Consider the following 16,990-nt stretch of genomic DNA (forward strand, 5'->3'; position numbering starts at 1 on the left):
CAAGGAAGTGTCACTTGTTTTCTGAAGCATTTCTTGATTCCCTTAATAAACTATTTCAGTTAGATTTTGCAATGACTTTTATTACAGCATCTTCTATATTCTTCCCCATTTTATATCCTTGAGTCACTAACTAGTTCATATGTTTTTTTTACCTCTTCTGTTGTCTAGATTTGATATGCAAATAATTGGTACTTAAAGTTATTGTAGCAATAAAAATAAATTTGAAAGGACACATAACTAATTAGCAGAGTGATAAGCATCTTCAACCAGCTTTATAGATCTGCATGATTTGTCAAAGGCAGTAAAAAGACACTTAATTCAACCACCTGCCTCAAGTAGCAAACAAAGAAATCATCAAAGGTAGAGATTTTATTTTAAAATCTTCCAAGAAGGCCAGGCGTGGTGGCTCACGCCTATAATCCTAGCACTCTGGGAGGCCAAGGTGGGAGGATCGCTCAAGGTCAGGAGTTCGAGACCAGCCTGAGCAAGAGTGAGACCCCCATCTCTACTAAAAATAGAAAGAAATTAATTGGCCAACTAAGAATATATAGAAAAAATTAGCTGGGCATGGTGGCACATGCCTGTAGTCTCAACTAGTTGGGAGGCTGAGGCAGAAGGATCGCTTGAGCCCAGGAGTTTGAGGTTTCTGTGAGCTAGGCTGATGCCACAGCACTCTAGCCTGGGCAACAGAGTGAGACTGTCTCAAAAAAATAAATAAAATAAAATCTTCCAAGAAGAGAGATTTCACATTCTGATCTTTAGTGACCTTGGAGAAGTTTCCTAGATTTAATATACAAATCCTAACAGATTATCTTCAGAAAGTTTTACTGAAATTAAAAAACATAACAATGCTTTTCAACAATGATTAAATTTAGCATGGGTAAAAGCTGTTTTAAAAGTGAAAAAATCTGATTTCTAAGTAGCTGAGGTAATGACAACTGCCTAAATCCAAATCTCCTCACCCATATTCCAGGTATTATAGAGGTTAACCAGCAAAAATCTCACAGTCACTATAAGGAAGAGACTTAAAAATACACACAAGATTCAAACTTGCTGTCCTTCTTGGGAGAAGTGTGTGAAAAGAAAGGGGGATTGCAATTTGAAAACTGGTAAAGAGTAAAGGGGAGAATTTAAGATATTAAAAAAAAAAATTTTCAACTCGACCCCCTTTAAAATAATTTTTTTTCAACAGAATTTAAGATATTTTGAAACACAGGAAAATTAAAATTGAAGGACATATATCCCCTTTTCTACCTCCTTAAAAAAACGCCATCCATTGAAAAATAAAAAAGAAACTATACTACACTAATAGATAAAGGTGATCTTGAATTAGTAATCTCATAAACTATTCTATGCCAGTAGTCTTTATGTATATGAAGAAAACAAACAAAAAAGGAAACAAAATATTACAATACTTTAAACTGAATTAGATATCCTTAGACAAATGCCCATGAATGTGAAAAAAACACTTGAATTCAAATTTAGAAAATAAAAGAGAACATGAAAAAATAAAACAATAATTGAACTCTGAAAGGAAACACAGGGGAAAAATATTATATCAGAAATGAAGGCTACAAAGATTCTAAGGAAGAATAGATTGAAATGAAAACCTGATAGGGGCATTAAAGAAAAGTAGAAAACAACTAACAGAATGAAAATGAGATAATGAAAGAAGTAAAAATGGCCAGACAGAAAGTGGTTTAAATGGAAGACAAGTAAGTAAAATCCAACATATGTTTAATTGGAATCTCTCAAAAAAAAAAAAAAATGTAAAAGAAAATAATGAAAGAGAACTAATATTTAAAACTCTATTCCAGAACAACTCCAAGGCATATACAATTAAAACTGTTAGACTTTAATGATTTAAAAAAAATGATCAGAGCTTTTTAACTAAAGGAACAAAAAATACACAAAAGCAAGAGAATTAGATTGGCATAATATTACTCAAAATAAACACACAAAGAAAAACAGGAAAGGTGCAGTATTTTTGCAAAACTCAAGGGAAAAAAGTATATATTGACCCAATATGTCCTTCATTTATCAAGGCTATAGAGGAGACACCTAAGCAAACCAGAACTCAAGGAGTTCTGCACCCATTAGCCCATTCCAGAAGGCTACCAGAGAGTGCTACACATATTTAATGGAGCATTTAATACTTCTAATTTTAGATCTAATACTAAAAGGGGGGGTGAGAGGATACAGGAGGAAAAATAATATATAAAGGTATAATCTGGCAAAAGTAGAAATAATATAACTAAAAAATGGGAGGAAAAGGGGATATAAGCTTGTTGATTGTTATACAGAAAATAGATAGGAGCCAAAGGCTATCATTATCAGCTATAAAACCAGATAGTTAAAGGTTAAATAAGAAAGCAGATTAATGCCAGGCCTGGTGGCTCATGCCTGTAATCCTAGCACTATTGGAGGCCGAGGTGGGAAGGATCACTCAAGATCAAGAGTTCAAGACCAGCATGAGCAAGAGTGAGTCCCCATCTTTACTAAAAATAGCTAGAAATTAAAATATATATATAAAAACTTAGCCGGGCATGGTAGCATATACCTGTAGTCCCAGCTTCTCGGGAGGCTGAGGCAGAAGGATTGCTTGAGCCCAGGAGTTTGAGGTTGCTGTAAACTAGGCTGATGCCACAGCGCTCCAGCCCAAGCAATAGAATGAGACTCTGCCTCAAAAGAAAAAAAAAAGAAAAGAAAGCAGATTAAGGACATTTTAAAAAGATATAAGATATTGCTGTAGATGTAGATATAGACACATAAATTTATATATCTGTAAGATCTATCAATTATACTTTTTAGTTTTTTTTTTCTTGTGAAACACTTTTAGGAATTATACCTGCTCTTATTGTCAATAAGCTTGAAATGTATAGGTTTATGAAAGATTACTGACTGGAAAATAGTATTGAAACCATATAATTTAGGGATCTTAAAGAGATATCACCTAACTGAAATTGCTCCTTTTGTGTAAGTGTTATTTCATATGCATCTTTTATGACAATTATATATTAAATCTTAATATAGGGCATATTAACTGGAGGTAGGGGTAGGGTAGCAGGGTGCATGGGAGGATTTGGGAGTTCCCTTGATAGTCTGTCTTTTCCATGTATTGCCTATGTCTTGTGATTGCCTTTATCCTTTAAATTGTTCATAAAATTGAATGCTGGATGATATTTCTGATTCTCATGAGCCTGATTTGACCATCCAACCCTTAATGTTATCGCATGGAAGGATTTGGGAGTTCCCTTGATAGTCTGTCTTTTCCATGTATTGCCTATGTCTTGTGATTGCCTTTATCCTTTAAATTGTTCATAAAATTGAATGCTGGATGATATTTCTGATTCTCATGAGCCTGATTTGACCATCTAACCCTTAATGTTATCTCATTTATCTGCAGAGGCTAGGTACAAACAGGAATAGGGAAGTGACACTTCTGAATATTGCTTTTTGTGTTGTTTTTGGAACCATAATAATTGCATGTATATTCAAACTAAGGCAAATGAAAAACTACATTTCCAGTGAATAACATAATCACATCAAAGGAACAAAAGTAAATTTTGCCATTTTATTTTTGTCTAATATTTTATTATGAAACTTTCAAACAGAAAAATTGAAAGAATTCTATAGTCAACACCACTGCTTCATTTGATGCTGATTTAATTTATACATACTCATCTTCCCATCTATCTTACATTGATGCATTTCAAAGTAATAGATACTAAATACCCCCAATACTTCAACATGTATATTATTTACTAAACTTCAGTATTTTTTAGATAAAAATTATTTTTGAGTTTTTTTAAGTAAAATTTTCAAGTAATTTTTGAAAATATTATTTTGATTATATACTCTCAGACTAAAGAGAAAAAGAATTATAAGTAAATATTGATCTAGTAATAGGTTTGTTTTCCTTTAGTGAAATGAATCAGCACTTCAGAAACTACTTCAGTATATTCTGTGTTGAGCAAATAAGTAAATATATCATGAATAATGAGAGCCAGGTTTCTCAATCTTGAAGTAGAGGTTGAATATTCCTAATTTGAAAATTCAAAATCTGAAATGCTTCAGTATCCAAAACTTTGTGAGCGCTGATGTGACACTCAAAGGAAATGCTCATTGGAGCATTTTAGATTTTGAATTTTCAGATTAGGGATACTCAACCAGTAAGTATAATGTAAATATTCCAAAATCCAAAAATATTCCAAATCCAAAACATTCTGGTTCCAAGCATTTTGGACAAGGGATACTTGTAGTTATAGACATGGTAAAGAGGAAGAGTGGAATGAACAGTGTAGTGTTGGATTGGAATAGGAGGTAGCAATGTAAACCTGTTGTGTTGTTATATGTAGGTATAGAAATATAGATATGAGTATATACACATATGCATGTATTTTCTAGCTCTTCTAGCCATTGAGAGCCCAAGAAGCAATGACACTTTAATAGTGGTGAGCATTCCTAGTACTCGGGTCTTAGTCTCTAAATGCCATTCTCTACTAAAATGAACCATTATAATATTTAGAACCATTTCTAAACCATTCATTAGAGAAATAATTGATTCCGGGGCTGAGGCAGGAAAATATAAAATAAGCCTGGACACCTTGTTAATGAAATAAAACAAGAAAGTGCTCAAATAATGATGAGGGCATGCCAAAAGGAACCAGCTTAAAGGGCTTCTACTAGCCAAATATAAGGCAAGTTGAGCAACAGAATAAATGCTAGTAACAGAATGCCTCAGTTCATTTGTGCTACTATAACAAAATCCCTGAGGCTGAATAATTTATAAATAATAGACATTTCTCACAGTTCCAGAGTCTGGGAAGTCCCAATATCAAAATACCAACAGATTTGGTGTCTGGTGAGGGCTGCTTTCTCTTTCTTTCTTTTCTTTCTTTTCTTTCTTTTTTTCTTTTATTTCTTTTTTCAACATATTATGGGGGTACAAATGTTTAGGTTACGTGTGTTGCCTTTCCCCCTCCTTGCCCCCTGGAGTCAGAGCTTCAAGCGTGTCCATCCCCCAGATGGTGCATCGGTCTCATTATGTATGTATATACCCATCCCCTTCTCCCCTATCCCACCTGCCCAGTGCCCAATAAATGTTATTCCTATATGTGCACTTACCGTGTTTCCCAGAAAATAAGACAGGGTCTTATATTTATTTTCCTCAAGAAAATACCCTAGGGCTTATTTTCAGGGGATGTGTTATTTTTTTAAGTGTAGTACAACAATCTGTATTTATTCAAGTATAGTTAAGTCGTCGTCATCTGGAACATCATCATAAATCTCCAAACCCCGAATTCCATCCTGAATTTCTTGCAGCTCCATTTCCTTTAGAACCATTGGCCCCAATCTCTCATGTCAAGCAGTAGAGCTCTCATAGGGCAGATGAGAATGGCTGCTGGTCTTCTTTACCGCTCCACGAGGAAATGCATGGGTTGTGCAGATACGCTGCGTAGCCACACTCATCACTAGGTCTTATTTTGGGGGTAGGGTTTATATTGCGCAAATGCTTAGAAATCCTGCTAGGGCTTATTTTATGGATATGTCTTATTTTCGGGGAAACATGGTCAGTGTGGATCAGTTAATACCAATTTGCTGGTGGGTACATGTAGTGCTTGTTTTTCTTTTCTTGGGATACTTCACTTAGTAAAATGGGTTCCAGCTCTATCCAGGAAAATACAAGAGGTGCTATATCACCATTGTTTCTTATAGCTGAATAGTATTCCGTGGTATACATATACCACATTTTATTAATCCACTCGTGTATTGATGGGCACTTGGGTTGTTTCCACATCTTTGCAATTGTGAATTGTGCTGCTATAAACATTTGGGTGCAGGTGTCTTTTTTATAGAGTGTCTTTTGTTCTTTTGGGTAGATGTCCAGTAATCGAATTGCTGGATCAAATGGCAGATCAACTTGTATTGCTTTAAGGTATCTCCGTATTGCTTTCCACAGAGGTTGCACTAGTTTTCAGTCCCACGAGCAGTGTAGGAGTGTTCCTGTCTCTCCGCATCCACACCAACATTTATTGTTTTGGGACTTTTTGATAAAGGCCATTCTCACTGGACATAAGTGATATCTCATTGTGGTTTTGATTTGCATTTCCCTGATGATTAGAGATGTTGAGCATTTTTTCATATGTTTGTTAGCCATTATTCTGTCTTCTTTTGAAAAGTTTCTGTTCATGTCCTTTGCCCACTTTTTGATAGGGTTGTTTGATTTTTTTTTTTTGCTGATTTTCCTGAGTTCTAAATAGATTCTAGTTATCAGCCCTTTATTGGATGTGTAACTTATGAAATTTTTCTCCCATTCTGTAGGTTGTCAGTTTACTCTTGTAACAGTTTCTTTGGCTGTACAGAAGCTTTTTAATTTGATCAGGTCCCATTTATTTATCTTTGTTGTTGGTGTGATTGCCTTTGGGGTCTTCTTCATAAATTCTTTCCTTAGGCCAATGTCTAGAAGAGTATTTCCAACATTTTCCTCTAGAATTCTAATAGTTTTACACCTTAGGTTTAAGTCTGTTACCCAGCGTGAGTTGATTTTTGTGAGAGGTGTGGATCTTGTTTCAATCTTCTACATGTGGCTATCCAATTTTCCCAGCACCATTTATTGAATAAGGATTCTTTTCCCCAGTATATGTTTTTGTCTGCTTTGTCAAAGATTAGATGGCTATATTTGGATGGTTTTATATCTGGGTTCTCTGTTCTGTTCCACTGGTCAGTGTCCCTGTTCTTGTGCCAGTACTATATAGCCTTGTAGTATAGTTTGAAGTCGGGTAAATTGATACCTCCCATTTTGTTTTTATTGCCTAGGATTGCTTTTGCTATACGGAGTCTTCTCCGGTTCCCTGTGAAGCGTAAAATTATTTTTTCTACATCTGAAAAATGATGATGGTAGTTTAATATGGATTGCATTGACTCTCAAGATCACTTTGGGTAGCATAGACATTTTAACAATGTTGATTCTACCTACCCATGAGTGTGGTATGGTTTTCTACCTGTTTATGATCTCTGTTTCCACCTGTTTCCTTCCTCAGTGTTTAACAGTTCTCCCTGTAGAGGTCTTTTACATCCTTGGTTAAATATATTCCTAGGTACCTTATTATCTTTGTTGCTATTGTGAAGCAAATTGAGTCTTTGATTTGGTTCTTAGTTTGACTGTTATTGGGATATATGAATGCCTCTGATTTGTGTATTGATTTTGTATCCTGAGATTTTACTGAATTCGTTTATCAATTCAAGGAGTCTCCTGGTTGAATTCTTGGGGTTTTCTATGTATAATATCATATCATCAGCAAAAAGTGAGAGTTTGATTTCTTCTGCCCCCATTTGGATGCCCTTAATTCTCCTGTCTCTTATCTGATTGCTATAGCCAGGACTTCCAGCACTATGTTGAATAGAAGTGGAGATAGTGGGCAACCTTGCCTTGTTCCAGTTCTAAGTGGGAATGCTTTCAATTTTTCCCCATTCAGTATGATGTTGGCTGTGGGTTTGTCATATATGGCTTGTATTGTTTTTAGGTAAGACACAACAAGGTACCATCTTGAAGCAGAAATATCTTTCTGCTTCAAGATGGTACCTTGTTGCTGCATCCTCCAGAGGGGGTGAACACTGTGTCCACATGGCAGAAGGTGGAAGGGCTAAAGGACTGAACTCCATGCAAAGCCTCTTTTATGAAGGCCTTAATCCCATTCACAAAGGAGGAGCCCTCATGACCTAATTACCTCCTAAGGTTCCACCTATTAATACTATTGCATTAATAATTAAGTTGCAATGTGCATTTTGGAGGGGACACAAACATTCAAACCAACCATAATACAGATTATAACCCACTGAGTAAAATAGGAATACATGAACCTTTAGTGTTATTAATATAAATATTAATAAATGATCCTTATAGGAGAACACAAGGAATAAATGTAGATGGAATGATTGAAAAACATGATTTTGGCAAATATATAGTACTAATTGATTCAGGGAAGAATCATTAGTAGATACTATAATTAGTGGGGTACAGTTTGATGAAAAACTGGATATTTACATAGTCTCAAAATATCTCCCCACAAAATGTTTATTAATTACAAAGGGAAAAATATAATAGAGAAGCCTTGCAGCCACTAACCAAATGATGAATGTCAGTATCACATACACAACATTATGTATATGCCATTTGTGTCAAAAAAGAATAATCTCAGTGATAAAGAAACATCAGACAAACCCAAGTGAAGGAACATTCTATAAAATTACTGTCAATGAAATGGAAGACAAACAGACTAAAGAACTGTTCCAGATTAAAAGAGACAAGGCAGCTAAACTGAAATCTGTGACAATAGGGTTTTTTGGATTTGTTTTTTTGTTGCTATACAGAATTTTTTTTGTAACAAATAGTGAAATGTGAGATAAAAGGATAATAGAAACTTTCTGAGTTTGATCGTTGTATTCTGGTTGTATAAGAGAGTGTCTCTTTTCCTGCATAAAATACACATTGAAGTATTAAGGACTAAAAGGCCACAATTGTGGGCAATTTATTCTTAAATGTATACTCAAGAAAATGTGTATGTGTGTCTGTAGAGAGAAAGATATGGAGGTGTAGGGGGAGGGAGAAGATAAAGCAAAGTTGGTAAAATGATAATTGGAGAATTTAAGGAGAAAGCATATGGGAGCTCTTAGAACTATTCTTACAACTTTTTTGTAAGTCTGAAATTATATCAAAATAAAATCTTGTCTAAAAGGAAGGTAAAAAGGTGAACGAATTCAAAGCCAGATGGTAAAGAAATGAAATGGAAATGGAAAAATGTTGATAATTTTGGAAGTTGAGTGTTAGATACGTGGGGATTCATTATATTATTTTCTCTACTTAGTATATGCTTGTAAACTTCCATAATAGAAAGACTTTTAAAAGAGAATGGGGGCCGGGCTCGGTGGCTCACGCCTGTAATCCTAGCACTCTGGGAGGCCGAGGTGGGCGGATTGCTCGAGGTCAGGAGTTCGAGACCAGCCTGAGCAAGAGCGAGACCCCATCTCTACTATAAATAGAAAGAAATTAATTGGCCAACTAATATATATATACACAAAAAATTAGCCGGGCATGGTGGTGCATGCCTGTAGTCCCAGCTACTCGGGAGGCTGAGGCAGCAGGATTGCTTGAGCCCAGGAGTTTGAGGTTGCTGTGAGCTAGGCTGACGCCATAGCACTCACTCTAGCCAGGGCAACGAAGCGAGACTGTCTGAAAAAAAAAAAAAAAAAAAAAGAGAATGAATCTTCAGTCATCTTTTCATTGATAATGTAAATTTACTTTCTCTTTTAAACACTCTGGGTTATTTATTGCATTTAAGATCTGATCATGTTGTTAAGAAACTAAAGAAAATGTAATTGAATGGCAAGACATCTCTGTTTATTGATTGCAAGACAATATCATTAAGATGATAGTAATACTCACTGGGTGCTGATCAGGTGGTGGGGGTGGGGGGATAAACCCATAACTAATGGAAATGGAGCTCACTGTATGGGTGAAGTGGATGCGTTTGTACCCCTGTAATATCCTGAATTTTAAAAATTTAAAGAATTTTTTAAAAGATGATAATACTCCAAACTGATTTATAGGTTCAGCTAAAACCATATCAAAATTTCATCTAACTTCTTTTCTGAAATGGACAAGTTGATCCTAAAATTCATATGGAAATTCAGGGGACCCAGAATAGCAAAAACAGTATTGAAAAAAAGAATACAGTTGAAGTACTCACACTTCTTAATTTCAAAACTTATTACAATGCTATAGTAATGAAGATAATGTGGTTCTGGAATTAGGGATAGAGATCAATGGAATAGAATTGAGAGTATAGAAATAAACTTAATGGCCAATTGACTTTTGTGTCAAGAGTTTCAAGGCAATTATATAAGGAAAGAATAATATTTTCAACAAATGATGCTGAGACAACTACATGTCCACATGAAAAAGAATAAAGCCAGACCTCACTTCAAACCATTTACAAAAACTAACTCAGAATTGATCATACCATATACAGCCAACTCAGAATGGATAAAAACCTAAATGCAAGAATTAAAACTGTAAAGCTCTTAGAAGAAAATAACAGTTGTAAATCTTCATGATGTTGTATTAGGCAATGTTTTCTTAAATATGACACAAATGTATGGGCAACAGAAGAAAAATATGTAAGTTGGACTTCATCAAAATTATCTTTTGTGCTTCAAAAAACTAAAAAGACAAACCTCAGAATGAGAGAACATTTTTTCAAATTATATATCTGATAAAGGACTTGTATCTAGAATATAAAAGAATCATTACAACTCAGCAGTAAAAGGATAATTCAATTTTTAAAAATGGGCAAAGGATCTGAATAACCATTTCTTTAAAGAAGATATGCAAATGGCCAGTAAGCACATGAAAAGATGCCCAACATCATTAGCTATCAGGAAAATGTAAATTAAAACCACAATGAGATACCACTACACACCCACTAAGATTACTATAATAAAAAAGATAGATAATATTAAATGTTGGTAAGGATGTGGAGAAATTGTAACCCTCATACATTGCTGGTGGGAATGTCAAATGGGGCAGCTCCTTTGGAAGACATTCTGGCATTTCCTCAGTAAGTTAAACATAGAGTTACCATGTGATCCAGCAATTCTACTCTTAGGTATATACTAATGAGAAATGAGAATGTATGTTCACACAGAAATTATTCACAAATATTCACAGTAGCATTGTTTATAATTGCGCCAAAGTGAAAACAACCCAAATGTCTATCAGCTGATGAATAGGTAAACAAAAGGTGGTATAGCCATACAATGGAATATTATTCAGCAATAAAAAGAAGTGAAGTAGTAATGCAACATGGGTGAAAGTTAAAAACATAATGCTAAGTGAAAGAAGTCAGTCATGAAGGACCACATGTTGTATGATATCATTCATATGAAATGTACAGAATAAGCAAATTTATGGAGATAGAAAATAGATTTGTGGTCATTTAGCTCTGAAGGGAGGGAATGTGTGTGGGATGGATGTGTGTGTATGTGGGGTGGGTGATGGCCTGGGTGTGTGGGGTTTCATTTTGGGGTAAAGAAAATGTTCTATAATCGATCGTAGGAGTGGATGCACAAGTCTGAATCTATTAAAAGCCATTCAATATATACTTTAAATATACTGTATACTTTAAATGAGTGAATTGCATGATATGTGAATTATATCACAATAAAGTTTTTTTTTTAATTTGATCATTTTGTAATGTAATGAGTTCAGTGAGAGAAGAGCCCTATATATAATTTGGCAGTGTTTTCAGCTTGCATTTCAATAATCACTGTTGATAGCACCTGCTTTTGAAATGTTCGTTCTCAAAAGTAACTTTCATGTTTTGGATAGACAAACATGTATGAAACCATTTATTTGCTCTGCATTCAGTTTTACCAATCATCAGAGTAGCCACAGATGTTAGAATCATTTGGCATGTAAAATAGAGAAATGTAATTAGAATTACCCAAAAACTAAGAAAAGAAAGCTACATTTGGAAGTAAACTTGATTGACAGAACTAAGATAGTACTGGCTAATTATTGATGATTATGGATCACTGTTGTTTGTTTCATCAGTTTTTATGAACAAAATCATTGTCTTCTGTCACTTCAAAATCTCAGTTAAAAATTGATTCATGGAGTATGAGGAAGTGACATGTAAACTCATAGCATTTGTTTAAGTTTTTTACTTGCCCTACCCAAGTAGGAAAGTTGCATAATCCAATAGTTTTGTTAAGAACTGGGACCGTAATAAATAGCTTGAAAATGAAGATTCTTGATATAACAAACTCTTTATAAATTTAAGCTTTATATTATTACCAATAGAGAAAATTTGATTTGAACAACAGTTTTTACATTTTAATAAAGGTAACAATTTTTTTCTCAAATGTTAACAATTAGAAGAAAAATGTATAAAACAAAGTATTATATTCTATGAATATAATACTTAGTCATATTTGTGACTTTAAGGTTGAATAAGATAATGATAGTGGAAGTTTAAATGGCAAAATGTAGTATCTTAGTGTTAATATATTTAAGTTGTTTTCATTAAATTGGTTCAAATGCAAAATAGCTTTATTTTTCTCTACATGATCCTAAGTAACAATTTTAATTATTTTTTCATTCAGTTGTGAAATTATATAGACCTAGCTATAATATAGATGAATTCTACAGAAATCATTAGAATCTAGAAAGTTTTCATTAATATTACTGATGTTTTAATGATAACTGCAATCATAATAATAGGTTGAAATGTAAGCTTTTCAAAATAGGACAAAAATTACTAATTACTAATGTTTGAGTGTTTGTTGCCTTTACCTTTCCCTGGGCCATTAAAAGGATTTCACTTGGTTTCTTCCCTGCCCTTGACTTCTGAAAAGTGTAGGCCAGAAGCAATTGGGGGATTCTGTGAGACCAGATGGAGAGGAAAGTGAGGTGGTGAAGTAATTTTTCTGGAAATTTTGTGGAGAGGCCTTCTGAAGAAACCCAGTTTGTCCACATAGGAGAAGAAAGAAGGATTTAAAAAAATATTGTTCAAGAAATAAAAGCAAAGAACTTAGGTTATTTTGAAATTAGATTTTACTATCATCAGGTTTCTCTGGCCACAACACAGCTTGAGATTAACAACATGGCTTAAAGGTTTAGTAAAGTTGGAAATTTTTAAACATTTCATTATCGATGATTGGTGTGGAAGTGCAGGAGAAGGGATAACAATCTAATCTGGAAATGGATGGTATTGCAACAAGGTGACATTCATTGTTACGTTTAATTTTTTTGTCAATCAAGATTTGCTGTTTTATTCTGTTAAGGAAAAAGTTTTGTAGCTGATTTATGGCCTACCATTTTTTATCTTATTAATAGCAATTTTATTTACTTTTTTCTCTTTTGGGGGCATTGAACGTTATGTTGGCTTGGGAAAAGGGAATATAGAAAGAAGTAGAGTAAAATTTAATTCTAATATGTCTATAAAACAAACCTGGCAAGTTTATATTTTCTCTTTTTGTCCTGTCATCCACCATATCTTGCTCTATACTGCTAGCCAAATTGTTGGCATTTTCTGTAAGTGGAAATAGAAACATAGTCTTTAAAGTCTAAAGTATCCAGGTGTTAGATCAATTCTTTAGGATTTTAATATCAACCAACATGGCAGTTGCCTTTTTTCTTTTAGCTTTATCTGTTGTCTCAGCACTCAAAATTAAATTTATCAAGATACCACAAGTAAAAGTTTTCTAGAGTAATCCTAGTCATAGTAACTTGTTAGTGAATGATACTCAATTTTATTTGTATTTTAGTATAACCATTACATGCTGTTTCTGTATGTAATGTTTCCAGAATGAAAGAGGAGGAATAATTTTTATAGACTATGACTGCTACCTCCATAGACTTTTAAAGAAAGGTTTCCTTTATTTGACTGGATCCTTTCATGATCAACATCTCTATGAAGTTGTCTGGCTTAAAACACCTGATAATACTTTAGAGCAGAATTGATTGGTTATGTAGGAGAAAATTGGTCTCTTAGGGCTTTCCAGAGGGAACTTAATCATGTGAGATTAATCTGTCATAGATTAGAAAGATAGAGCATCAGTGTTGTTGTTTTTTTCACTCTGTGAAGGCAGAAATTGGGAAAATAAATTGAAAATGTAGAAATGGGAAAGATCAAGTCATCTCTGCTTTTTATTGGTAATATGACCTTGTAAATCCTTTATTATCATTAACACTCAAATTACTTATTGAATAAAATGAAATCTCAAATTTACTAATGAAGTGAGTTTAGAAATAAGTACATAGCTAATCACCTTAAAAACTGGAAAAATTCATTAATTAGAATCTAACTTCCTGCGCATTGTTTTCTTGTAGGAAACAAGTCACAAGACAGTGGCATAGCAGAGATGGAAGAACTTCCTGTACCACATAACATCAAAATAAGCAATATTACATGTGACTCATTCAAGATTTCATGGGAAATGGATTCAAAATCAAAGGACCGTATTACACACTATTTCATTGACCTCAACAAGAAAGAGAATAAGAACTCCAATAAATTTAAACACAAGGTAAAATCTAACAAATACATTAATTTGCATTTTAAAAACTTTCTAAGTATGAGGACAGTTTGAAAGAAAGAACAGTGTTCTATTAGTGACTTATATGATATATTGGACATTGGGAAAAATAAAAATTATATGTGATTTAAAAACCCCATCCTTCTAATAAATTTTGTTAGAAAATGAAATGCCATGCTTATTGGTTAGAAGTAAAATCATATAGACATACAAACCAACATGTGTTAAAGATTTTATTTAACTCATTAATGAGCAAACTGAGGAGGTATTACAACCAGATCAAAGACTAATCCATAGAAAAGACTCATTTATAGATCCAGTACATTAAAATGGAAGTACAAGTGGAATCAAAACTGGTTTGGAAGGGGTAGGGGTAGGGGGAAGAGGAGGATTGTTCTCCACTAAATAGAATTCATTTCATATATTTAGACAAAAATAACTGAATTTTTATCAATTTCTACAAATTATAGAGTTGTAAAATAGCTTCCATAGCAGAAGCAGATAGTGAGAGGAGTGTGCTATAAGCAAGGCATAGTTTTCCATTGAAACACACAGTTGTTCCCCCTGTCCCGCCACGTAACAACTGCAAAAAAAGGAATCTACTGTAGTTTATAAACTTTAAGGTATTTGTTAAAACACTTTAGGGCTGAAAATTGCTTTACATAGTCATCTTTCTTTTGCTTTTCATTTTTGTTTTGAATTTTTTTGTCTTTTGCTTTTTTGTTTTGAGAATAAAAATTGTTAACCTCTAGAGGTTTTAGATATATAATATTTCTCTGATATTTAGTCACATATCTATCTGCATACATCTTTCTGATATATATCTCCTTCCAGAAATAACTATAGAGAGGATAACAGTTATCTGATTTAGGTATTCTTTCTTATGTTTCATTATTTTGACTGATGATGACAATCTGGTGTATTTTTTAATATTGACACTAAGTTTTAACTTGGGAAATATTTTGGAAGAACTGTCTTGTCTGGAAATTTTGCCTTTTATTAGATGTGCAATTATACATACTAAAGATAAGTATGGATCAGACATATTATAGATAAGTGTGAAAGTGAGAACAAGATTGATCAGTCAGTGTTTTTCCCGAGTTCCAATTCTGATTATGCTTTCTGGTGATGGATATTCTCTGCTAACATTTGCCTTCTTCATGCGCCTTTGAAATATTTAGCATTAAATGATGAATAGTTCGAGATTTGACCCCTTTTCAAGAATTGACCTCTACACTTAGAATACTATATCCTTGAAAATACAGTGAATATTCAACTAACAGATTTAATTACCTTATTAATCATTGTTTAGAAATACCTAAACTTTTGTGTGACACATAGACTCTATGGTTGAATAAAAATAAAACCAATATTACCTCATTTATATGTAAAATAGACTCATTTATTTTAAAAATGTTCCTTTTATTTTGTATATAAAATATCTAGTAATGGGCAGCTCTATTAAAATCATTGGGTAGTACAAGTTAAATATATTTTTAATATTAAATCTATTTTATCTTTTTTTTGTTTCATTGTTTAGTAAAAGAATGTTGCATTTTGAGAAGCATATAGTGTACAGAGAAGAACACTATACTAAAAATCAAAAAAACTGGAATCTAAGTACATTTATGTTATTAACTAACTGTATGACCTTGAGCATGTCTCTTGATCAAGTTGAGTTGGGCCTTAGTTTTTGCATATGAAGAATAAGAAATTTAAATATAAAAATTATTATAACATGTATCTTTAAATAGGAAAATTCTCTTGTCAGCCAGGAATTTAACACGTTCCTCTCCATTGTTTACAATTAAGTAAAGTTATACTACTAAATTAGCTTCCTTCCTTCCTTCCTCCCTCCCTCCCTTCTTTGTTTCTTAGGATGTACCAACAAAATTGGTGGCAAAAGCTGTCCCTTTGCCTATGACTGTCCGTGGACACTGGTTTTTGAGCCCAAGAACTGAATATACAGTAGCAGTGCAGACAGCCTCAAAACAAGTTGATGGTGATTATGTTGTGTCCGAATGGAGTGAAATTATAGAATTCTGCACAGCAGGTAAGAGGAGTAGGTACACATATCAAAAGAAACCTTTATTTAATTGTTCCTGGAAAGTTAATGACAGAAAAAATATTTCTTTTTTGTAATTATAAGGTGATATGTATTACATTGGTTATTTATGCATTGTCAGTAGCTTTGGGTAACAGAATAAACCATTTTGTATTGATTTGAGGGAGCTAAGGTTCTCAGCAGAATCTGGGTAATGGCGTCAAATCACTTTGCTGTATCCATAGTTTGATTTTTTTAGAGTGAAAGCTTTACAAATAAAAATTGATGCCATTGAAAATATACTCAGCATATTTTTTAGCTTCATTTTGAGAGGGAGAGATTATTCGTCTTTATCATTTTTATTTTTTTCATGTTTTTATTTTCACAGATACTGAAAGAAAAAAGCAAGGAACTTCTTTCTTTAATTTAGGGCAATGGAGGCAGATCTCAATCATTGTCTGTGGCAAAAATGTTACTAGATTTTTCACCTTAATGCTGGAAGATCTTAAGAAAAACTCTTTAAACTAGTAGTTTGTGTGTGTGTGTGTGTGTGTGTGTCTTTGCTTCATTAAAAAGTACCTCAAGTCATTTGGCATTGGGAGAGCTGATGTGGACATCCTGTCCCCTTTAATCTTGAACTGTATCTTAATATTCCATCAGATTGGGAATGTTACCATTTGTCTCATTCATTTATCTAGTGTTGACTCATTCATTCAAGAAACAGACATTTATTGAGCACTTAGGTGTTGAAGGACTACAACGATATCTTTACCTGAGTACTTCTAGCATCCTCTCCTTTTGTCTCTTAGTATGGGACTTTGTTTACTTACTCTTTTTGTGCCTAGA

General features: G+C 33.5%; 1 protein-coding gene across 2 annotated transcripts in view; it reads left to right on the forward strand.

Moving 5' to 3' along the window:
- The window catches only part of PHYHIPL (phytanoyl-CoA 2-hydroxylase interacting protein like), a 65,166-nt gene that overhangs the window by 38,848 nt on the left and 9,328 nt on the right, over nt 1–16,990 (forward strand). For both annotated transcript variants that reach the window (XM_012762824.3, XM_012762825.3), the window contains exons 2-3: nt 13,895–14,091; nt 15,979–16,153. In XM_012762824.3, the coding sequence (XP_012618278.1) occupies nt 13,895–14,091; nt 15,979–16,153 (372 nt within the window). The remainder of the gene's footprint in view (nt 1–13,894; nt 14,092–15,978; nt 16,154–16,990) is intronic.

Source organism: Microcebus murinus, chromosome 14 (assembly GCF_040939455.1).
Source record: "Microcebus murinus isolate Inina chromosome 14, M.murinus_Inina_mat1.0, whole genome shotgun sequence".
Lineage (NCBI taxonomy): Eukaryota > Metazoa > Chordata > Mammalia > Primates > Cheirogaleidae > Microcebus > Microcebus murinus.